The sequence below is a fragment of the Platichthys flesus genome, chromosome 17 (assembly GCF_949316205.1).
Source record: "Platichthys flesus chromosome 17, fPlaFle2.1, whole genome shotgun sequence".
In the NCBI taxonomy this organism is placed as follows: Eukaryota; Metazoa; Chordata; class Actinopteri; order Pleuronectiformes; family Pleuronectidae; genus Platichthys; species Platichthys flesus.
Window position 1 is genome coordinate 2,933,081 of NC_084961.1, and position 21,824 is coordinate 2,954,904.

The 21,824-nt window shown below is 43.3% G+C and overlaps 2 protein-coding genes across 2 annotated transcripts; one reads left to right on the forward strand and one right to left on the reverse strand.

Moving 5' to 3' along the window:
* Window positions 1-1,591: 1,591 nt before the first annotated feature.
* Window positions 1,592-3,110, reverse strand: LOC133972995 (transcription and mRNA export factor ENY2-2-like). The gene is made up of 5 exons (XM_062410650.1): window positions 2,985-3,110; window positions 2,806-2,876; window positions 2,649-2,719; window positions 2,146-2,220; window positions 1,592-1,854 (listed from the first exon to the last, which is right to left on the reverse strand). Exons 2-5 carry the CDS (start codon window positions 2,871-2,873, stop codon window positions 1,778-1,780), a joined length of 291 nt encoding a protein of 96 aa, XP_062266634.1. The 5' UTR covers window positions 2,874-2,876; window positions 2,985-3,110; the 3' UTR covers window positions 1,592-1,777.
* Window positions 3,111-3,302: 192 nt separating this feature from the next.
* On the forward strand, window positions 3,303-21,824 carry nudcd1 (NudC domain containing 1). The gene is made up of 10 exons (XM_062410209.1): window positions 3,303-3,486; window positions 4,919-5,073; window positions 6,683-6,868; window positions 7,627-7,804; window positions 8,321-8,503; window positions 11,624-11,831; window positions 14,434-14,578; window positions 15,008-15,133; window positions 19,680-19,839; window positions 21,094-21,824. Exons 1-10 carry the CDS (start codon window positions 3,372-3,374, stop codon window positions 21,381-21,383), a joined length of 1,746 nt encoding a protein of 581 aa, XP_062266193.1. The 5' UTR covers window positions 3,303-3,371; the 3' UTR covers window positions 21,384-21,824.

Genomic DNA, 21,824 nt, shown 5'->3' on the forward strand with positions numbered 1-21,824 from the left:
ACATGTTTTATAGATATGTACAGACTTAATTTAATTACACAACATTGTGTCATACTGACAGATACTTCTGGATTTGCACACACCCCACGTGTACACATCCGGTGGATTGTGGAGCAACACACAATTCCTCTCCTCATGTGTTGGATAACGTGGAGGTTCATGTAACGTGTAAAGCGTCATTGTCTTCAGCTGCGACTTCCCACCTTCACTCAGATGTGTGCAGGTGCTAAGCTGTGGGATCACTAATAGACTCTTGTGTCAAATAGACTGTCGACACTGGGGGGGGGGGGGGGGGGTTCACAAGACGAATGTCTGCGACAACCTTGAGGCACAATAAACCACAAAGAGGAAATATGTGACCTTTCCATACCGCACAGAGAAGACTTATTTTTAGTTTGTGATGAGATGCTGACAGACAAAAATCTGACAATTACTGTAACTTCAAAGTCAGTCATTGTTTTCACCCATTCCCTCATCTCCCTCCACACTGGACAGAAGTTGAATAACAACATGAATATCAACATATTAATAATTGTGATTGAAGCTGCTGGGTGAAGCTGTGGCTCATCGTAACCCAGTAAAACGGTAAAACGTCCAGAATCAGTCTTTTGCTCATCACACAAACTCACAACACACAGGATCTCATGGAACTTTACACAGAGAGGTTGAGAAAAAAACCTGTTCCCACAACAAGAAAGCACTTGGCAACATTGGAGACTGGCTTTAAACCAGTAGAAACCAACAACAGAATCCGATTCATGGTGGGTGGTGGAGAAAAGAGAGAAACCATTGTTTAAGTGTGGTGTAACTGCTGTATGACAACAACAGTGATACTCATACATAAAATAATGGTAATAACAGCAGCACCTAGAGTAGTAATGCTGCTGATAGACTTTTGGGTTTTGTACTTATCTCAGGCAGAGCACAATAACAATGAAGGAATGTGATATAATAATAATAACAGTTGAGTCAGATCTGTGTCCTGCAGCTCTGGAGTCAGAACCACATCCTCATTTATTACAAAGAGAGTGTTAGGTTATATAATCATGAGCGGATAAAGTTTAGTGCCAAATTGTGGAGGAGCTGTACAGAACAGCAACACATTGAGAAAGCTACTCTCCTGGAACAAACACACACACACAAGCTCTCACACTGCCCACGCACCAAAATCCCTTGAAATAAAAATACACCCCCCCACAGTGTCTTGCTATTCAAGACCTGTACAACTTCAACTTGTGTGAAGCTGCATTAAGTCTGATGAGTGTCTGTCTGCAGCAGGGGGGTTGTACTTTCCCCAAGACTCAAACTTTCTTTTAAGAGATTAAACATATACAATGGTTTCATTATAATTACATGTACACATAATAACAATGCACTTATCGAGAACATCAGATGAACTCAACCCAGCTAATATCTCCTTCTTCCCATACTCATACCTGAAGAATTCAAGAGACAATGGAATTTCTACCACGATGTTTAGAGTGTTAGCAAACATCTCTGATCTCATTCGTGAGTAAAACGTTTGTAAAAGAAGAAGAAAACAGATCAAACAGATCTTCACTGATGATACAATAAATGACAGCACCCCTAGTGACCAAAATAGGCATGACTTTATTTGTATTTCCCCCCCAAAACTGCTGCATAACAAACTTAAATCAATATGAAAACACACAATACAAAATAAAAGCAACAACTCGGCAATGCTCACGATGGCAACAAACAGTCGGACTTGTGGATTTACAGTGAGTACAAAAAAAATGGCTCGTCGTGGTCTCATTCACAAAGTCGCGTGTTGAGCCAGAAAAGCTCGGATTCTCTGCAGCAGCTCTTTCTTCACACTGTCCGGTACGAGGGCTGCAGAGAAGAGGGGGGGAGAAACCACGTGAGCCTTTGCAATTAATAACTATAATATATAAACTCTCATTTTGTCATTCTTGATTCGTGACATTGACGAAAGACTTCTGGATTAGCGCCGGAGTAAATGTAAAAAATAAGTTAAAGAATTGGATGATTGCGCTTAGAGAGTTGAGCTCCTTTACTCTCTGCACAGCTGAACCGGAGTTTGAGGGAGAAATAACGTTATTATAATAATAATAATAATAATAATAATAATACACAAGGCTCTCTGTAATATATGAGCTTTACCTCTTCCTTTCGGTGTGACTTCTGTGACCAGGTCCTCAACGGTCACATGCTCCAGGCCCTTTTCTCTGATCACATCTGGAAACGAGAGGTACACAAGTTTATCTTTACTTGACCCCCCCCACACACACACCATTCACATATTAGCCCTAACCTCAACTAGGACCTCAAGAATCAGATTTTGTCCCCATGATGTTTACTGGTCCTGACTGTTTTTGCTGGAAAATACATCAGAGCACATTTCATTAACTTACTCTAACAGTTACCACTTATCCCTAACCTTTAACTTAGGCCTACCCTTAAAGGGATAGTTCACCGCACTAGGGTGGGGGTTCAAGTGTCTGAGTCCACAAACAGTTTTTGGTTGTTTATTTACATTTGAAGAAGACATCACCATTAACTTCAGATGTATTGGATTTCGCTGCAGCCCTGTTATCCCTGAAAAACACACACAACACGCACACAACACAACACACACACATACACGTACACAAAACACACAGTACCTTTGCATTGTGCCTTCAGCTGGTCCTTCCAGCCACACTCCACCAGCTTGGCCCTGAGCAGCTCCTTCAACCTGCGGCCACACGGTAAATACACATGACACAGTGAATGAAAGGAGCCATGACCGAGGCGGTGCATCTCTCCCGGGCTGACACTCACCGCTCCCGCTCCCCCATCTCGATCAGCTTCTGGTTGATCGCAGCCCGCATCTGGGAGTCTTTGCTCATGATCTGTTCGAACGCAAACGGCGGGTCGGCTCAGTTCAGCTGCGACGAGGTGTGAGGAAAAGGAGAAGCAATGCGGGTTTGTTTAGGGAACAATTGGGCAGACAACGTTACCTTGATGGATCAGCTGGGGAACACACTGTCCGGTCACACAACCGCACGGTGTGAAACAAGCACGGGTCGATGTTTCCGCTTTGGCGGCGGGGCACGTCGCTTCACACTACAAACCGACCAAATGCTGGATTAACGGATATAAATCTGGTTTAATAACTATTTAAATTTTATTTTACTGTACTTGTGTTCGTAAAGATTAAAAAACAAGGTGACATCCGAGGGGAAACTCATCATGAACTCCACTTCCCGTGAGCGCCCGGGGTTTGGTCGTGTCCGCCGGGGAAATGTCTCCGTGTCACACAAGCTAGTAAACACCGTGTATCTTGTGTCCACAGCTTCCTCCTCCTCCTCCGTCACTCACCTGGGACCCGGGCGTGTGAGACAGACATGGCCGTCCACAACAGCTCCATGCAGGTCAACAGGGACCTGCTGGACCCCAACTTCGAGGTCTACCGTTTGTCCCTGGACGCCATCCCGACCTACACCGTAGAGCTGGACACCGGTGAGAGGAACTTGGAGCACTTAGTTAGCACGGGTGCTAGCTTAGCCCCGGCTAAATGAAGTACACTCACGTTGCACAGTGTGTTGATGAGTGTGGGGTCTCACGTGGTCATTGTGTGTAACTGTACCTGGAGGTCCCTGCAGCTGTGAGCCAGTGGTTTACTGTTGAAGGGGTCCCTAACAAAATGATCTGCTAGGTTCACTCGATTCATCAATTAGTCTGTGTGCAGATTGTGTGTGTGTGGTCAGTGCCAAATATTTTGTGTCTCCAGCTTTGTTGAAAAAGATACAACCTTGACACCTGGAGTTTGTGGCCCCTTGGTCAAACTAAACGTGACATTAGACGTCATCACTTTGGGCTTTTAGAAAAGAGTATTAAACTTTTCAAAAATCTTCCCCACGTCTCACACAGGAAACTGGTTAATTGTTTTAGAAAACTATCTTCCGACTAATTGATAATTAACTTGATCATTAGTTCCCGCCATCGGGACATTTTAAATCACTCCCAATTATTGAAATAGTTGTGATGTCAGTCAGGATTCGACTTTATTGAATCCAAGGAGGGAAATTCTTGTATCACACAGACGATACGTGTCTAAAAGCACAGGTCGACAAACAAACAGGGGTCAGACGCACAATGGTCATAATGCAAGTATCATATAAAGTAAACATGTCTTACATTGTTTCGTGAGGAACTTTATCAACCCCAGTGTCACTGGCTTCACCTCACAACTTTAAAAACAACACCAGACAAGCACATGCAGCTGGTGAGGAAAGATACTTATTCTCTATAACAGAGAGGAGCTGATTGCAATATGTAGTTTTATATCTTTGATGCATTGGCAATTTGGCAAGAACAAATTGTCTTTCACTTTTGATTGTACTTAACATAAAACACAAACAAAGAAGTGATACACTGGAAAGAATAGAAAATCAAATCCAGGTTCACTTTAGATAGAAGAATAAAGATCCAGACAAGTATAGAACATAGTAATACACAACACATCTTACAATGATAATAGTAATAAAGTGAAATGAAGGTAAAATGAGAGGACAAATGAAATCAAAGGGTTATTCTGGACTTTTCAAAGATGATAACATCCATGGTCTCCTGGTGAATCTTGGTCACTATGCACACATTCAGTGACCGAGGAATAAAACAAGCATAATTCTGAATGTGGGCGTCTCATGGTAATAATAATGTAGCTTGTAAAATAAAGACCATTATTCTGCTGCTTGTATAACATATACAGTGACAGATAATTATCTCAAATTAGCTTTTAGAATAATTGGGGGGGGGGGGGGCATGACAATAGAATGCTCACTTATAACATTGTGCTTCTGTTTTTTTATTAAAACTGTTTTACTAATTGTAGTTTAACTTTTAACCTTGTCTTATGTAACATGTAATATTTGTTGTATTTGCTTCTCAGCTGTGGAGGAAGTGAAGCTGAAGGATGCTCACTACACCCTGGCACACATGCAGGCCTTTGGCATGTACAATTACCTGCACTTAGATCCTTGGTATGATGACAGCGTTTTGTTTGTGGACTGCAAAGGACGAGTTCTCAGTCTCACTGTCACTCTGGTAAGCGTTTAATTCCTCCTTTTCTTTACAGACCTCGTTCCTGGAAGGTATTCGACATAATCGTTTCGCCGTGACGTGCGTGTGTGTATTTTTTGTTTGTTGTGAACGTGGCCTACCTCCAATATCTGCAGGGCAAATTCTTTTGTTTCTTGAGTTCATGTCAAATGAAAGGGTCATGGTTGTGAGGTTGTGGGAATGTTGGTGTTGCACCAGTAGGTGGTGATCAAATACTTGTGTAAGAGCAGCATCAGCGCATCATGTATGTCTGGTAGGTGTTGTCAAGAGAAAATGATCTTTAATTACTTACATGCCACAATTCTAACATGTAATTCAGTCCCATTAATGAGGCTCATTAGAATTGACCTTACTTGAGGTCATTTCAGGACAGTCAGTCTGTCTTTGTTCATCGTATGAGTCAGCACAGTGGTGAAGTTTTGCATGAGCCCTCGTACGTCGGTGGGTAATCAAAGTGTTTTGTGCATAATTGACTCAAAGTATTGATCCAGCTTTGTGAGCCGGCACCAAGCGGAGGAGACAAGGAGCAAAATCCTCCCCATGACCTGAGACTTCCTTAATGTTCAAGACATTATCAACCATGATTAGAGATAATTGGTGTCACATTGGTGTCTAAACTGGCCTGAATAATGGTCATCACACTGTAATCCTCTCTGGCTTTCATTGGCGTCATTAAATTACTCTTTATGGAAATGTGTGGCTCAAATTCTAATTACAATCATCACACGGTAATTATCGTCCCTGGCAGGGCCCTTTGTGTACATTTGTGCGGAAGTGTCACCGTGCACATTGTGCAGATGTGGATCGCTCTCTCGTCGGTCACTCACGGCCCCGATGGTGAGAAAATGATCTCAAAGGCTCCATGATACATTAACGCTGCCGTATAATACACAGTGTCACACAACCATGGCAACAACGCGGCAGCTGCTGTGTAGTCCTTTTCAAACCCGGTGATTTAATGCAGTGAGTAATTGATGCTCACTTGGAGGCATATCTGTCCATTACTGACAAAGCTGCGAGAGTCGTGAATCACCACCAAGTCACATGGGCGCCCACAGGACAGTTGGTAACCTGGTCTCTTTGTGGTGAGCACGTGTTGTTGAGGGTGAATGTTGTAGGTATCATCCTGCTGCTGTTCTGAAAAGAATATTATGGAAATCATCTTCTACTCAGTGTTTTAATCACAGCATTTTCTAATGGGATCAAAGTGCCCAGTTTGATATGAAGGAAGAAGTTCAAAGCTTCTCCGATAAAGAGTCTCTGTTTGAGTGTTTGTGAGTCATGACTGGTTTAAAGGAAGCAATTTGCTTGGGTTGGGAGCGGTAACAGATACAGGTCAACTATTGTAAGGAAGTTTTGTTTCCACGTCTGTGCGTTTGTTTTTTGTTAGCAAGATGACACTTAACCAACAGATTTACACGAATGTTAGTGCGAGTGAAATTCAATGCAGCCAAATTGTGCAGATTGACTTTTTGGCCTTGATTTAATAGATCAAATATGTCATCACCTTCGTCCCTGTGCAACAACACGGTCAAATTATCACCCTGCGAATGCTCCTGACCCTCACTGACCAATATGTGTGTTGTAAACGCAGGACACGGCCCTTGGGAAGCCGAGGGAGGTCTTCTGTATGACCTCCGAGTCCAGCGAGTGCGAGGACCGTGTCTGCGCCTCCCTCAGCTTCACCTCCGCCACCTGGGCCGCTCTGTCTGACGGCGCCGGGCGACTCTACCTCCTCCGCAGCGGCAAGAGAGGAGAAGGCTCCAATTCCAAGTGGGAAGTGAGTATATCTGCAAAAGACACTGTTTATAATAGTTCTGTGTGTATTTTATATACAAAAAATCGACCATAGCAGATGGAAAGTATAACCGATGTTATAATCCATGACCTTTCTTTGACCTCTGTTGGTGACAAGATGGAGGTGTGACAGCATTACCTTTCTCTCTGTGTTATCCGGTAATAACTGTGCTGGTTGTCATCTGCTCTCTTTGATTGACACCATAATTTGATATCAGTTTTCTTGTAAAGTCATTTGCTCATTCCTGAGCTCTGGGGGGGTAGGGGGGGGGGGGGTTTGAATGTCGAGGAATTCTTTTCAGAAACAAAGTGACGAAGAAAAAAGAGAAACATGCTCTTGTGTCATAGATTCCAATTATTCTACAGAAAAACACCTAAAAATCATTGTTGAACTCTTCTGCAAATTGCAGCTTCAGAACCAGTTTGACAAAAAAGCTTAGCCAGCCGTTGGTAATTGGCTTCTAGAAGTGAGGGATGCTTTTTACAGGACGGGTCTTTGTGCACTTTATCCTGTTAACAAGCAGGCAACTGGTTTTGGGTTCAACGGAGAATTCACTCCTGTGAACAAGCACACTCCATGTTATTCTAAAAGCAAAGTTCCACTCTGGAATTTGTAATGAAGACTCAACTTGTATTTGAATCTGTAATGAAGATGGAAGCCAATCTGCTGCCACTTGAATCTTCCACATTATCAACTGTAATCCTGCTAAATGACTGCACCTGCTGCTTCTGTGTCTGTAGCCACTGTTCAGTGAAGACCTGGGGGAACCTTTCACCATCCTCCACAGTGTCTCACACGTCCAGGCTGGACTACACACCATGGAGGTCCTGCTGCTCCGCATCCCGGTAGACCAGGAGGACCCCAGGGGCTTTGCGGTGTCACTCGAGTGGCTCACAGTCACCAACACTGCAGCACAGGGTGGGTGGTGCAGTGAAATAAGAAAGATGGGCCATACACAGTAGACGCCTGATATCCTCATTAATTAACACACACAGAAGGATTTTCATTAAAGTTCTGAGCACGTGGAGAGGACATCCTGATTAATGAGCCAGAGATGAAATAGACAAATATAAAAACAGTAGCAGCCTTTTGAGAGTCCCTTCCTCATTCAGTCGGTATTAAAGATGCAGCAATTAGATATCTGCGAGCTGGAGCTAAATCGTTATTTATCTCAATATTTAACCAAATCTAATCAAGTCTTTAAAAATCATTTCAGTCATAAAGGATGAGTTAATGCAGAGTATCACCTGTATCGATATTCTCAATAAGCAAGTGTAGAGTCTTCAAATCACAGGTTGTGAATAAGAAAACCCTCGGAGTGATGGGTATCCAGTGAACTAACCCTAACCCTTCTCCTGGTCTCTGTCAGAGTTTAATAGAAAACCAAATTACTTTCCTCCTCTCATAACCGTATCATTTGTTTTCCACATGCAGGTCAGGAGAAGAAGTATGAGGTGAGGAAGAGGAGGGTCCTCCGGGGGAAGACGGTGCCTCACTACGCGGCTGTGGCGCCCCAGGGGAAGGGACTGGTGGTGGCCTCGGACAAACCGTTCGTCTTCACGCACGTGGACGGCTGTGCCGTGGAGCAGATAGAAGCGGCGCCCGTGGAGAGGACAGGTGGGTCAGAGGGGCTGCTGGGAAATACTGCCAGTCAATACAATGCTAGAAGGTCAATACTGTGGTTAGAGACAAAACAACTCAATAAACAATATTTAAACCCGGTGTTATCATCCTACTACCTGTTGTTTTTGTATGTTAGTAACCCAAATGAAGACATAAAGAATTACAAATAAACAAAAATACAGATTCTGATTGATTTGAACTCTTAAACATTCCCTGTATGACCATTGACTAGAATCCACTGGTTGCTGCTCTGCTCCCATGCGTTTAAGCTGGTGGTTTAAAAGCCTTAAATAAGAATGGGCTGCGACATTTCAAAAACACACCTACGCTTACAGAACACTTGACCTCTTCAGGATCTCTCAACACACAATCCAGTCCAATCTCACACGTGTGTTTTAAGGACTGTGTTTTTCCAGCTATTGAGAATAATTGAATTCTGGTATTTTAAGTGTTTTGCAAAGAACACAAGTTCATTTTACATTTCAACCTCAGTGCCTCTATAATTATTGCTACCCACCCCCCCCCCCCTTGTTGCAAACTGTCGAGTTGCACTTGAACAAACTGCCAATTATTAATTTGCAATGAATTTAAGGAACAATTCAGTTTATAGTACTCGTGTTTGTATTTTAAATATTAATGTTAAGTTATCGAGTCGACAAAAAGATGGATGATGCATCTCTACGTCCTACAAACACACTGTCTATGGATAAGGTCAAGAGAAGGTTGGCTTAGCTTAGCATGAAAACTATTAAAGGGGGAAATGATATGTTTATGTATTAGTATGTTTACTTATATGCATATATAGTTTGTTATAAGTAGAGTGCAGGTACAAGCTAACCGTCTGTTTCTGGCTATAGCGTTCTCTTAAAAGTCAGATATGAGAATGGCATCATCAATCTCCATCATCTAATGATGACTCATTCTTTTCAATATTAATTATCGTTTAATTGTTTTCAGGAGATTCTTGTCTTGGCTCTGAAACTCTAGAGCCACATAGATCCATGTTTATCTCACCACCAAAACCTTTCTGCACAAAATGTCCAGTGAACAAAAGAAACCTGGACGTTCATATGCAGCTGTTTTTTATCCTTTTTTGCTGCTTTCACACAAGGCAATGTGTGTGTGCGTGTTTGTGTGTGTGCGTGTGTGTCGGTCGCTGGTGCAGAAGCAGAATAATGGTGGCCTTTTAGCCAATCCTTTTATCAGCCTCTCCTTTTTAAAGAGGAAGAAAGGGATTAGATGGCAAGAGAGGAGGTGTCTTCAAAGGAAGGAAGTAATGCGAGAGGAAATGCTAAGGAGGCAGGAGAGACGGAGGTGACTAGATGCTGTGGAGGAGAACTCAGATATCCACATACTGTTCTGTGAGGATCCAAATATATGGTTGGAAACGTCTCAGAGAAGCAAATAAAAGCTTTCATGATGGATCCTTCACACAAGTGGATGGTTCTTTCATCCTCTGTGCATGCAGAGTTTGAAAAATACTTGTTCAAACCGACAAGTTTAAAATAGAGAGGAGCACCGGAGAGTGCAGAGTAATGTTGGGAACTGAAGCCAAAGGAGAATTTGGCAGCTCACGTCCTTCTCATCAGTTTCTTTGTTGATTCAGTTGAAAAACAAAAGGTGATGATGAACACGTCTCACGTTCCTGCCAGATCCGGAACAGGTCTGCTGGTTTGGAGCATCACCACTGGACCAGTTCAGTGCTCAGACTTTGCCAGAAATCATAAGTGTTGTTAATACAGACACTCAGTCGTCTGTATATGAAGACAACTGGATTCAGCACAGATTTAACTCCCTCTTCTCTTGTAACGTGCTTCATCATTCTTTTTATTTTATAATAGTTTGCTTAAACACTAGTCTGAATTTACAAAGTTTGTTCTACTCATTGAGCTGAGGGCTCCTTATGTAAATTTGGATTCTTGTTGTGTTTCCTGTTGAAATGAGAAGAGACCGTTACAGTGTTGCTGTGTTTGCTCCTTTTTAAAAAAAACTTTTAGCAGCTACTTTACAGGACCGAGGAAACTTCACCTGAGGCAGAACATTCCGGAAGCTGTAGCCTAAAAGAAAATAATGCATGAATCTGCCTTCAGATCAGAAATGGATGAAAAGGACTTTGTTGATGAAAGATGGACTCGAGGGATCCAGACTTTATAAATATTCATCAGAGAACGACCCCTGACTCATTCTGGAAGAGGTGATTCAAACATTAGACTTCAAACCTCTTTCCGGTTCTTCAGACTTGTGATGGGATTGTTCAGGATTATTTACTCTGCATTCTTTTTATTGAGAATCTGATAATTCGTGGATCTTGATGAGAAAATCCGTCTTGTTAAATGGATTAGATAAGATGTTGTCAGTCCAGCGGAGATGCAGAGACAACAGGAAGCCGGTTTCATAAATATGTGATTGAGTGTTAGATTAACAGATTTGTCTCCTGCTCAGAAGAAGCAGGATGCAGCCACTGTATTTGTGATTTAAGTTAATTAAATGTATTACACTGCAGTTATGGACTTCCTATGAAAACCCAGCTTCCCTAATGCGGCTCGGGCTTTTCAATTCTCTGAGCTATTCATTTGATTCAAGTTCCAAACGGCTCTCTCTCAGGTTTGAAACAGAAGAACCGACGGATGGGCTGTACGTGCCGTGCATATTTTAATTTACGCTGATGACAAATATCTGTGTTTACCATCGTAAAGTTGAGCGATGCTTTTATAAAACTCATGCATCAGCACCTGGATCCACATCAAAACCAGCTAATGGGTTTCTTGGCCTGTGGCCCCGAAAACATGGCTCTGGATTTGATTGAAGTGTGTTAAGTGGTGTGGGAGAGCTCATTCCCACCAGCAGGTAAACACTGAAACACAGAAGGTCACGGGTTCATTCTCAGCTGAGGTGACACAAAACAACAACAATCACTCGCTGCAACTGCTTTGAGATTCACAATTTACTGTTAATATAAATTAGTGCCTAAAATGTGTTTAACGTCTTAAGAATCATGTTGATTTCTTACTCCCTAATGTCTGCATCATCCCTTTAATTCTTACACGTTATTAGATGTTTATATGATTTGTACTTATGTAATTATTCATACATTTCTCTCCCATTTGAACTCAGATCCCATTTACTTCTGGCAGCAGACAGGCGAGGACATCACGGTGTGTGTGCGGACGCCCGAGGGCCTCACCAGAGAGGAGGTGCAGTTCGAGCTGACGCCAGACAACATAAGCATCGGAGTCCGGGGGTTCCCTCCTCTGCTGCAGGGCCAGATGTTTGCATCTGTCGACCCTGAAGCCAGCGCCTGGATCATCAAAGAAGACAGAAGGTTTGCACTTCGCCGCCTGGACTTGGTTATTGCTCTTGAATTGTTCTTTGTTTGCAGTCGAGACACAGCAGGGACAAAGGAAGCCTCACCGTGCTCTGCAGCAGTATTTCAGTTTCTTTGAATATTGCAATGAATGAGGACGAAAACAAAGCACCGACTTCAGGGAACAGTTTCCATCTTCTTTGTTTATTCGTCTTTTATCAAAACCATAAATTTCTCATACTTGTAATAACCTGCACACGTGAATTTCAATTTCACTTCCCAGCGAATATTGACTATGTTCATCTTACGTAGACGTATAAACTGCTCCCCACTGTGAGATGTGTGGATGAGAGCTGCACACGCTTCCCCAGCCTTCACAAATAATGTGTTTTACTGAAGTACAGGAAGTCCGTGTGGAGGCGGAGGCGGAGGTGGAGGTGGAGGTGGAGATGCTCAGGTTGTAGAGAAACTGTTTGTCTTCTTATTAAAACTCCATCTGTGTGATGGCAAAGCTATAAAACAGGAACAAATAACGGAGGGAGCTGAGTGGTTTTCAAAAGCACTGAATCCGTCCAGTCGTCAGTACGAGTTGAGTCATATCTCCTATTTATGGACCAATCATCTGTTTCTCTATCCTCTCTCCATCTCCGCTTCCTGTTCCTCCAGGAGGAGTCCTTCAGAGTGAAAACATGTTACATAGCCTGTTTGTTAGTTCTCTGCTCATTCTAGGTAAGTTTGAAGGCTGTCCTGTGTCAGAAAGAGAAAGAAAGAGAACGAAAGAAAGAGAGAACCTGCGTCCGTTCGTCTGTCTGGTTTAGAACAGGAAGCACATCTATATGAGAAACTGTGAAGTGGACACAAGTGTTGTCCTATAAGCTGGACTTGTTTTTCTACCTCTGCCAGGGAGGTCATGGATTTCAACGAGCCTGGTTGAAGGATGAGACATGAACCAAGAAAGAACCCAATAACTCTAACCCCCCCCCCCCACACACACACACACACACAGATATACACACACACACACGCAGACACACACACGTTACTGTTATAATACATGCAGAGACATTTAAGCATTCCAGATTGAGAAAGTTTTTCTTAATGAACACTTTAAACCAAACCTCCATTACAGCCAGTGAATAATTCATGGTTTCTGGTTCTTAAAAATCACTTGTATTCAGGGGACTGGTGTGAGAGTGAAACCTGATTGAACTGAAAGGACCTCGGTGGAGGATGTGCTCCGCTGAGTGCCCCCACTGAGGTACCTGCAAGGAGCTGAAGTTTTCATCAGTTTTTTCAAGATTATGCAAAAAGGAAGAATCCACAAAGCTCTGATGAGATCAAGATGGGAGTGTTTTAGAACATTTCCTTGATTTCTCAGAGAATAGGTCGTGGATCAGATGCAATCTGGTGCCGATCTGGTTCGTTTAAATGTGGTTTCATGGAGGGACTGTTTGGCCTCATCCTTGCTAATCTACAAAAGATATATGTTTACCATCATGCTGCATTTAGATGCAAACTAGTCTAATTCAAGTGTTTGTCTCGCCTGTGCATCGGGTGTCTGCAGACCTGAAGCCTCTGGACGTCCTTTTCCAATGTAAATATCTGAGATAAAACACTGGCATTGTGGTGTTGAGCATGTTTTTCAATACCAATGAGTTCTGCTCTGTATGGATCAGACGGCTCCTTTTGTCCTGAGCTGAATTAACAAGCTGCCCATTGTGTCTCTCTCGTGTCTTCTTCTATCGCACACACGGACCTGTTTTCTCTCTGTGTGATGGAGGAGGATTGATTGTGAGGGGCCATGTTCACGTTCTTGGATCGAAGCCGCAGTGTGAGCTCATGTCGAGGCAGTTGGCCGTCTATTATTACACTTGGCAAAAAATCTAGTTTTACGAGGTGATGGAAATTTTGATGAAAAGTTAGCAGAGCAGGGTTCTGATCCAGTTGCCAATTTGACAAACAATAGAAACATGTTTATATCTTTAGCAAAGAGCAATGAAGACGACACTTAGGTATCTGCCTTCTCATTTTTAAATCTCTCAACATTGTCTGTCTGCAAACGACAAAGAATTAATCTGATTGGCTGTGATTTGAGATTCTTAGGCCTTTTTTAGCTTGAATGACTAATTGTATAATTGCTGCAGCTCCAATCAAAACACATCTTACTATAGAAGTTCAAGGTATGTGTATATGTGCGTCCTCTAAAAACTCAAACTTGCCTTGTGCTATGTGATGTTGGCAGATAATTCAATTGCAGTCATTTGATAGATAATCTGAAGTCTTTAGCTTTTAAGGGTTTTAAACTTCTAGTTGGTTTTATTGTCTTTCTCGATTCTCTCTTCTTAAAGTGGAATCCTTTTATGTTGAATTAGTGTATTTAGCCTGAATGACTCTTGAAGTCCTTCTTTAAGTACATCATTTTGTCTGTAGCTTAAAAAAAATTCTGGCAATTTCTTTTGAAAATTGCCAGAATTTGGCATTTAGGCAACTTGAGGCATCTCGTCCAATGTGACATTTACTGAAACCAGTGAGTGTCTGATCGCTGCTTAGCTAAACTTTTACCATTTCCACCATTTCACTCGCACTTTGAATGACGGGGGACATGTGACTGTGTCCTCAGCCTGGAGGTGACCCTGCAGAAACGCAGCGAGGGACCCATGTGGCCGGAGCTGGTGACGGGGGACAGTAGAGGGGAGTACGTGATGAGTGACGAGCAGGCCGCCCTCATCCACGAGAGACTGACACACCTCACCTCCGAGACCCTGGTGAGGACACAGACACTTCACATGAATCAAACCCTCTAGGAAAATATCGGGTTCCTTCTCGGCTTTGTCCTCACGTTTGTTTCCTCAGGAGTTTTCCTCCTGAGCTTCCACACAGTTTTTATTAAGTCCATCCCTTCCTCCTCCTCCTCCTCCTCCTCCTCCTGGCCCCTCACCTCTGTCTCTCTCCTCTTCAGCTGCTCTGAGGCCTCTTCTTCCTGACGTCTTGTACACAGCATCTTACGCTGGTCTCCAGAGACGCTCCCAGTCATTTTTTTTTGCCGCTTCCTGTCTCACCCTCGCCCTCAATCAGTGTCATGCAGGTCCCCTTGAGGCCTTCAGTGCAAATCAAGCCTTCTACATGCTAATGAATGCACAACAAGTGTAACTGAAGCCCCTGACTTGTTCTCCTGATCCTCCTTTTCTGTGCAGAACGCAAACCCTGACGTGGACAAGCCCCCTTGTAACAACCAGGAGCTGGAGGACTGTGATGTGGTCCCAGAGGACAGCTCCAGCCTTACACACTTTGACGCAGAGTCGCTCAAGCCCACTCAGGTGGTGAGTAACATCTCTGCTCCTTCACTCGTGAACAATCTGCTCTTTCAATCCTTTGAGCCCGAACGCTGCTGTTTAACATTTTGAGTCGTTTCTCTTTCAAGTGTGTGCCGTTTGATACCTGACGCTCACCGCCACAATAAGAGCATGTTCTTATTCTGCCCAGCTCCTCAACGAGCGAGCCACCGCTGGCCTTTGCCTCAACAAGCCACTTGACCACAGAGCTCCACAAGAGCCCAGTAAAGAAGAAACAGGCACGCCCACTTCATTAGCATCACGCCAGCCGATGGCTATTTTTTATCAATGACCATGAGAGAATACGACAAGAAGCCACAAGTTTGATCCCAACAGCAGCCGAATGTTTCTCTCAGGGTTGTTGATGCAACAAAAGTTAGATTTGCTTTCTTATGCAAAACATTTTCCTGCATTTTTCCTGTTGTGGTTTCCAGTTTCCTCTCAAAGCTTCTTCCTGTTTTGTTAATTCTTTATTGATCTGATTTGCCGTCCAAAGCACGGCTTATATCTTATTTCAAGTTTAACTGAAGAATATGTTTTTATGTGTTTTTCAGCCTAAAAGCAGGAGCATGTTCTCAGGGTAACGAATAAGGAAAATCGTCTTTTCCATTATCACACGAGTGTTATGTGAGCTGTAACGTTCACCCATCCTTAAACCTTGTTTTGACCTGCTGAGCTGAATAGGATGCATGAGGTTGTGCAGCAGGTGACCTTCAGGGGGAAGCTGTGGTTTGAAGGAGGTTTTGCAAACATTTAATCTGAAATGCTACCGTGAAGTTCTAGCCTCAGTTTTCATTTCTCAACGTGTCTGAGGAGTTTGGAGGTTTTGTGCCTAATAAGAGAAAAGATTGAGGAGCGTTGGAAGCTTGTCTCGTTTCTCCATCCAGAAAAAAAAAGACAGAGCGTCTTTCTCTCGCGATTCTTTGCCCCAAGGTTAAAAACGCATGCATCACATGTTTCAGATTTTATTGAAGACAGGAAAACATGCTTTTCATTATCCTGAGACATTTAAGGATCCTGACACTTTCAACATAATCATAAATCATCTAAAGAATGACGCAAGTATTTCTCAAAACAACTCAGCCTGTGTATTATGTTGAAAATGCCAAATAATGAGCAGAAGTGAATGTTTTTCTTTTCCCACACAAGAGAATATTTCAGTTTTCAAAAGCTCCAGTCGTTTGTGGACATTAGTCTCCCTGCGTTCTCGTTCAGTGTGTTTTCATTTGCAGGTAATGATCTCTGTGTGTTTATGAATTCTCCATCAGAAAAACTCCCGTTCTTTCATAATGTAATGAAAGGCTAATGAGTGTTGAGCATGAGGGACAGTGATGTGTTGTGATGAAGAGCAGGACCTGTTTAAAAAGCTCTTTATGTTTCTTCTTCTGCAGAAAGAGCAGAGAGACAAGCAGCTGCCCTTGATTGTGATCATATCTGTACCATTGGCCATTTGAAGGGCAGTGTGTGTGTACATGTGTGTGAACATGTGAGCATCCACAGGTGTGTAGATGTGTGTGTGTGTGTCCATGAATCCGACACTTCACTTCCCACCCACGCTATATCTGCTTTAATGCTTCCGTCGCTCACCTGCCCAGGAGGATACACACCAAGCTTTTATTCGGTTTAGAATTTGGCTCCTTTGTGCTTCTCTCTGGTTCCGATCCAACGACAGATGTGTCTACGTGTGTTCTCCAGAGGGAAGTTGTTGTTCACATCCATCATCTGGTCACCTGGTCACTGTAGAGCAGCCTTTGGCTCTGGAGGCTTAGTCCTAATCTTTGAAATCATGTATAATTACCTTAAGCACCAGATATAAACTAAATATTTACCTCCTCCAATGTTAATTCTTTACGTTGAATAAACTTCCATAAAGTTACTCCAGGTTTTCTTCCTGGTTAATAAGCTGTTTGTCTGCAGGCGTCTGTGTTTTACTCCGGGCTACAGATGGCGTTTTGGTTTGAAGAAGAAATAACTTGAGTAACTTTGATGTGCTGGTAAATAAAAGATGGAGGTGATCACCTCAGGTGGGTTTCAGGCAGGAAGCTATAGCACCGAGCTCTGTAGCTCTTTCACACAGGAAGGTTTCACTTGATGCAACTTATTCACATTGAACTTTGGCTGTTTTTTTAAAAAGAAATTTCGAGCAGAAGAAGAGTCCTCAGTCAACCACTGCTCTTCCTCTGTCAGTGAAGACGAGTGAGCTGAGGAATCACAGGCACATGGTCGGTGGCACGATGGCAGCGACGGGAGAGTTGACGTTTCAGCTCTTATGAGAAACATCTGGTCTCTGTGTGCAGGTGCATTAGCTTCGGATTCGTTAACGTCAGATTCTCGTTTCCCCGTCCTCCGGCTGCGAAGCCTGTGAATCCCTTTGATGAGAAAAAACAAGTGTTCACTAAAAGCTTTTCCACTGATACAGTTACTTAATCTCGGTGCTCGTCTCTGCTCTCTATCTATTTGTAGTATTTATGTTGTGTACATATATTCATATAGTGTAGTACGGGAAGGCTATGGCTATTAGATGTAGTTGAAAGTTAGTGTTTCTCAGGATGGACTGGCCTATGACATTTCACCATCACAGTCAGCCTGTGAGAATTTAAAGGACATGGGTTTGAACTGTAATTTAAAGCTCCTTCTTAAAATGCACTTACACAGGATTGTTCATTTTAATTATCTATTTCTTTGTATTGATTTGTTGTGTAACACAGGAATCAGCAGGATTCTCTCAGTCCTCTTCATTCATCCGGGTTCTGTAAAGAAAGTGAAGTGGAATTTATACGAGAGATTTCTCTGCCGTTAGTATCTTGTCACCTTCGCTCTGTTTCCCTCTTTGTGAGGGTTTTAAATTACAGCGAGTTGTGAGGAAGGACTTGAACCCTCACACCGGAGAGAGGGAGCAGGCCGGAGGCTGTGGGGAAAAGGCCCTGCTCCAAAAGAGTTTGGTAAAAACCTCGTGGTTGGATTTTAAATTTGGTTTTTGCAACGAATCTCAGAGGAAATGGTTTCACTTTCAAAGAGCCTCACCGGCAGGCGTCAGTGGATTCACGTGTTCGTCATAGAGCAACGCTGCTGAGGCACCGACTCTCAAAAGGTGGAAAAGGCTCAATGAAGGAGAAATGTTGTTTTGCCGGGAAATCCTGATATAGTGTGTGTGAGAGAGACTTTTTAATAATGGTGGCTCAGAGAGGAGTTTGTTTTTTATGTACTTCTTTATCAAAGAATAAGTGTAACGTCACAGCCCACACTCCCACGCACACTCCCACCCAGTAGGAGCAAAGAACTCAATGGTAAGATACTAAAAGAGATTTAAAAGAGATTCTTCAGTTCTGAGGTGGAACTCAGCATCTGACTGATGAAACCTGCAGGTCTCATTCTGAAACAAGATTTAGTCTTAGTGTCTCTTTCCTCTGTGGGACTCAATAATGACGTGCTCGTTTTAAAGCAAACTTTTACCCATTCTTAGAAAAGTCTCTGCAGCTTGTGCACGAAGATTAAAACATGAGCAGAACAACAAAAGAACTGAAATCCCAGAAAGTTTCTCATTCCTCCACCGAGGCTTTTGTTTTCTTCTACGTTTGTTCGTTAATTTCAATATTGTTTTTAAGGCCGTTTAAAAAAAAACATGAATTTAAGACAGAAGCATGAAATCAGAATCTGTGTGAATCTGTCGCTGAGACATTCCTTTGCCCTCCATGACATCAATTCCTGATTTGAGTGGAGCTGGGTGATGTTATTGAGAGAGCCTGTCAGAATCCGACATCATTGTCAGTCACACGGCTCTCCTCTGAAGTGCGGCGCCATCGTCTGTCACTCGCACCAAATCAAACACAAGTGGCGAGCGAATGGGTTTTAGAGTGAAGGAGTGAAGGCTCGCTAAGCCGCCTGTCATCACACGCAGAACATCAACCAGCGACATGCAGGCGGGTTGATGCCGAGTGTTCAATGCCTGTCAAGTGCGTGTTGAGATGGGCGGACCCGCTCTGCCTGACGGACATCTTGGCAGTCGGCCCGGCGGGAAGTGGGCCGGCGCTGAGCGAGGGACGGTGTGAGGAGCCAGATTCCACCGAGCGACTGTGTCACAGCAATGATGGAACCAGAATAGCAGCCGAGTCGAGCACGTCCGTCAGAGTGAGCGTCTGTGGTGTGAATAGATGGACTCTTACGGTTGTGATCACACACTGTTCACCGTGGCCTCCCACCACATCAAGGCCACGGTGAATTTTAAGATGAGACCAGCTACAGGCAGGAATCAGAATTCATGTAATACAGGTTTTATCTCAAATACTTCGAGTCCCTACTTCCACTAAACCTGCTCAAAGCGACTTGTCACACAGAATAAACTTTAGTAGTGAAGTAGCATCTCTCTCTCTCTCTCTCTCTCTCTCTCTCTCTCTCTCTCTCTCTCTCTCTCTCTCTCTCTCTCTCTCTCTCTCTCTCTCTCTCTCTCTCTCTCTCTCTCTCTCTCTCTCTCTCTCTCTCTCTCTCTCTCTCTCTCTCTCTCTCTCTCTCTCTCTCTCTCTCTCTCTCTCTCCAGGTGAACCTAGGCAGCAACCAGTACCTGTTCACCGTGGACGTGAACCCCTCGGAGATGCCGTGCCTCTGCCTGCGACACGACGTGGACGCTCTGCTGTGGCAGCCCCGTCCGGAGCGGCCCGATCACATGTGGGAGCACATCGCCACGTTCAACGCTCTGGGTGAGGAAACACCTGCAAACATCTGCCAACACCTGCACTGAGAAAATCCAGGAAGTTTAATAGGTTTAAAACCCCACAGAGAAATAATGTTCACTATGAGAAGCAGGGTGTGAGTCATAAGCGCGTACTGAATATGACGTGGGGTGTGGATATGAAATAAATAAATAAAGAGCCGAAATACAAAACAACAAAAAGATGACAGATCGATATATTATACTTGCTGCACTGAAGATGCTTGTTTTTTGACGAGCTCCCTAAAAACTGAAATGAAAGGTTAATATTCATCGTAAATCAATCGTTCATGTCGCTGGTAATTTGCTGTGAGCTTCTGGAAAGTTATTTTAAGTGAAAGTTGTGTGAGAAGAGCACCGATAACAGATCTACACAGAATATGAACTGTTCTAATCTCTCTGGACAATAAACCTTGAGCCACGGAGCTTCTACACAGTCTGGTGTCCTGAGTCTGATGCTTTAATTTACCTCCTCGTCTTCGTCTTCGTCTCCGTCTCTTTACTTCATTCATCTCCTCCTCTTTCTTTAGTCAACAGCCTCTGTGTGTTTCATTTCACTTCCTCACTCGTCTGTTTGCAGATGGATCCCTGCTGATGTTTTCAGAGGGAGTTTGAAATCAGGCTTTTGAGGGAAACGTTTCATCCTGTTCCTTAATATCCAGCTGGTTGAAACGCCATGACGAGGGACCGAGTTGTTGTTATTAATAATAGTTCTGCAAATTACCACATGAACGAGAGTCTGTCAGATGGGCTTTTAGAAGCTCATTAAAAGTTTGTATCCTGCTCGGAGCTCGGATGATGAAGCTTTTAGTGAAAGGATGATTTGGAGAGATAATAAAACACAATAATGGTTTTGTTATTGACTGGGCTGCTGAGGCTTTGGGAGGTCGCATCATTTAAAAAAAACAAACTTTTTCTTCTTATCAACATTTGCAACTACACAAGGATCCGGTGTGAGATTTTAAAATCAATTAATCAATCAAAGACACAACAATACAACACTTTCCCAGATACACAGGTTGTTCTATATCTGTCTTTATGGAGCTGATCGGAAATGTGTAAATTCAATTAAATGATTATTACTGGGGTGATTAATTAAAGGCGGATTACATTATATACAGATCTGTCTCTGTTTCTTTTTACCCTTCCCATTTATTTTCCTTCGAATCTGCAAATGTCTTAAATTAACACAGATCAAAGATCCTCTATTAAAACAGATCCTCTCTGTCTTCTCTTGTCTCAGGCTACGTGCAGGCGTCCAAACGGGAGAAGAAGTTTTCCACCTGCGCTCCGGACTTCTCCTACGCTTCCCTGTGTGAGTGTCTGCGCCGGGCGATGATCTACCGCCAGCCGGCGCCGGTGGACACGGTGCTCTTCAACCGGAAGCAGGGTCGGCAGATAGGACAGGTCGCCAAGCAGCAGGTGGCCAGTCTGGACTCCGACAAGCCCATCCTGGGATTCAGGGCGACCAATGAGAGGCTGTTCATCCTGACCGCCGCTAACCTCTTTGTGCTGAAGGTCAATAATAATTAGATTCTGGGTTTCTTCATCTCATTACGCTCTTAAAGTCACATCGTTCCAAACTGAAGAGGATTTATCTGCGACCACTGAGAAACAAAAACCTTCTTATTTGTAAACTTGTTCTTCCTCGTGTTTTACACTTTAAGTCTGTTCGTCAGGTGACGACACATTGTTCTGATTTACACACAAACACACACACAGTTATTTTTTATTGAGTTTAAGGAGACACATCACTGAGCTCCTCTTTCCCTCTGAAAACCCTGAAGCTCCTGAAACACCTCGTTAGTAATCAGGCCGATTCTTCCTGTTGATGCATTTGAATCATGTGCTCCGGTGTTAATGTTCATTTTATCAGGACAAATTTAACCTGAGACAAAATCATGACATTTCCAATTCACTGAAATCCAGTGTGTTCATACTGTGCGACTGTATTAAACGCCTCTTTAAGGAAAA

Bases quoted from the DNA above. Each gene is read 5' to 3' on its own strand.
- LOC133972995 (XM_062410650.1), bottom strand. From the start codon at position 2,873: ATGAGCAAAGACTCCCAGATGCGGGCTGCGATCAACCAGAAGCTGATC. The intron at 2,221-2,648 runs GTACTGTGTGTT...TCTCGTTTCCAG, and splicing joins GCTGAAGGCACAATGCAAAG to ATGTGATCAGAGAAAAGGGC. The intron at 1,855-2,145 runs GTAAAGCTCATA...TCTTCTCTGCAG, and splicing joins AGTCACACCGAAAGGAAGAG to CCCTCGTACCGGACAGTGTG.
- nudcd1 (XM_062410209.1), top strand. From the start codon at position 3,372: ATGGCCGTCCACAACAGCTCCATGCAGGTCAACAGGGACCTGCTGGAC. The intron at 6,869-7,626 runs GTGAGTATATCT...CTGTGTCTGTAG, and splicing joins GCTCCAATTCCAAGTGGGAA to CCACTGTTCAGTGAAGACCT. The intron at 15,134-19,679 runs GTGAGTAACATC...CTCTCTCTCCAG, and splicing joins CGCTCAAGCCCACTCAGGTG to GTGAACCTAGGCAGCAACCA.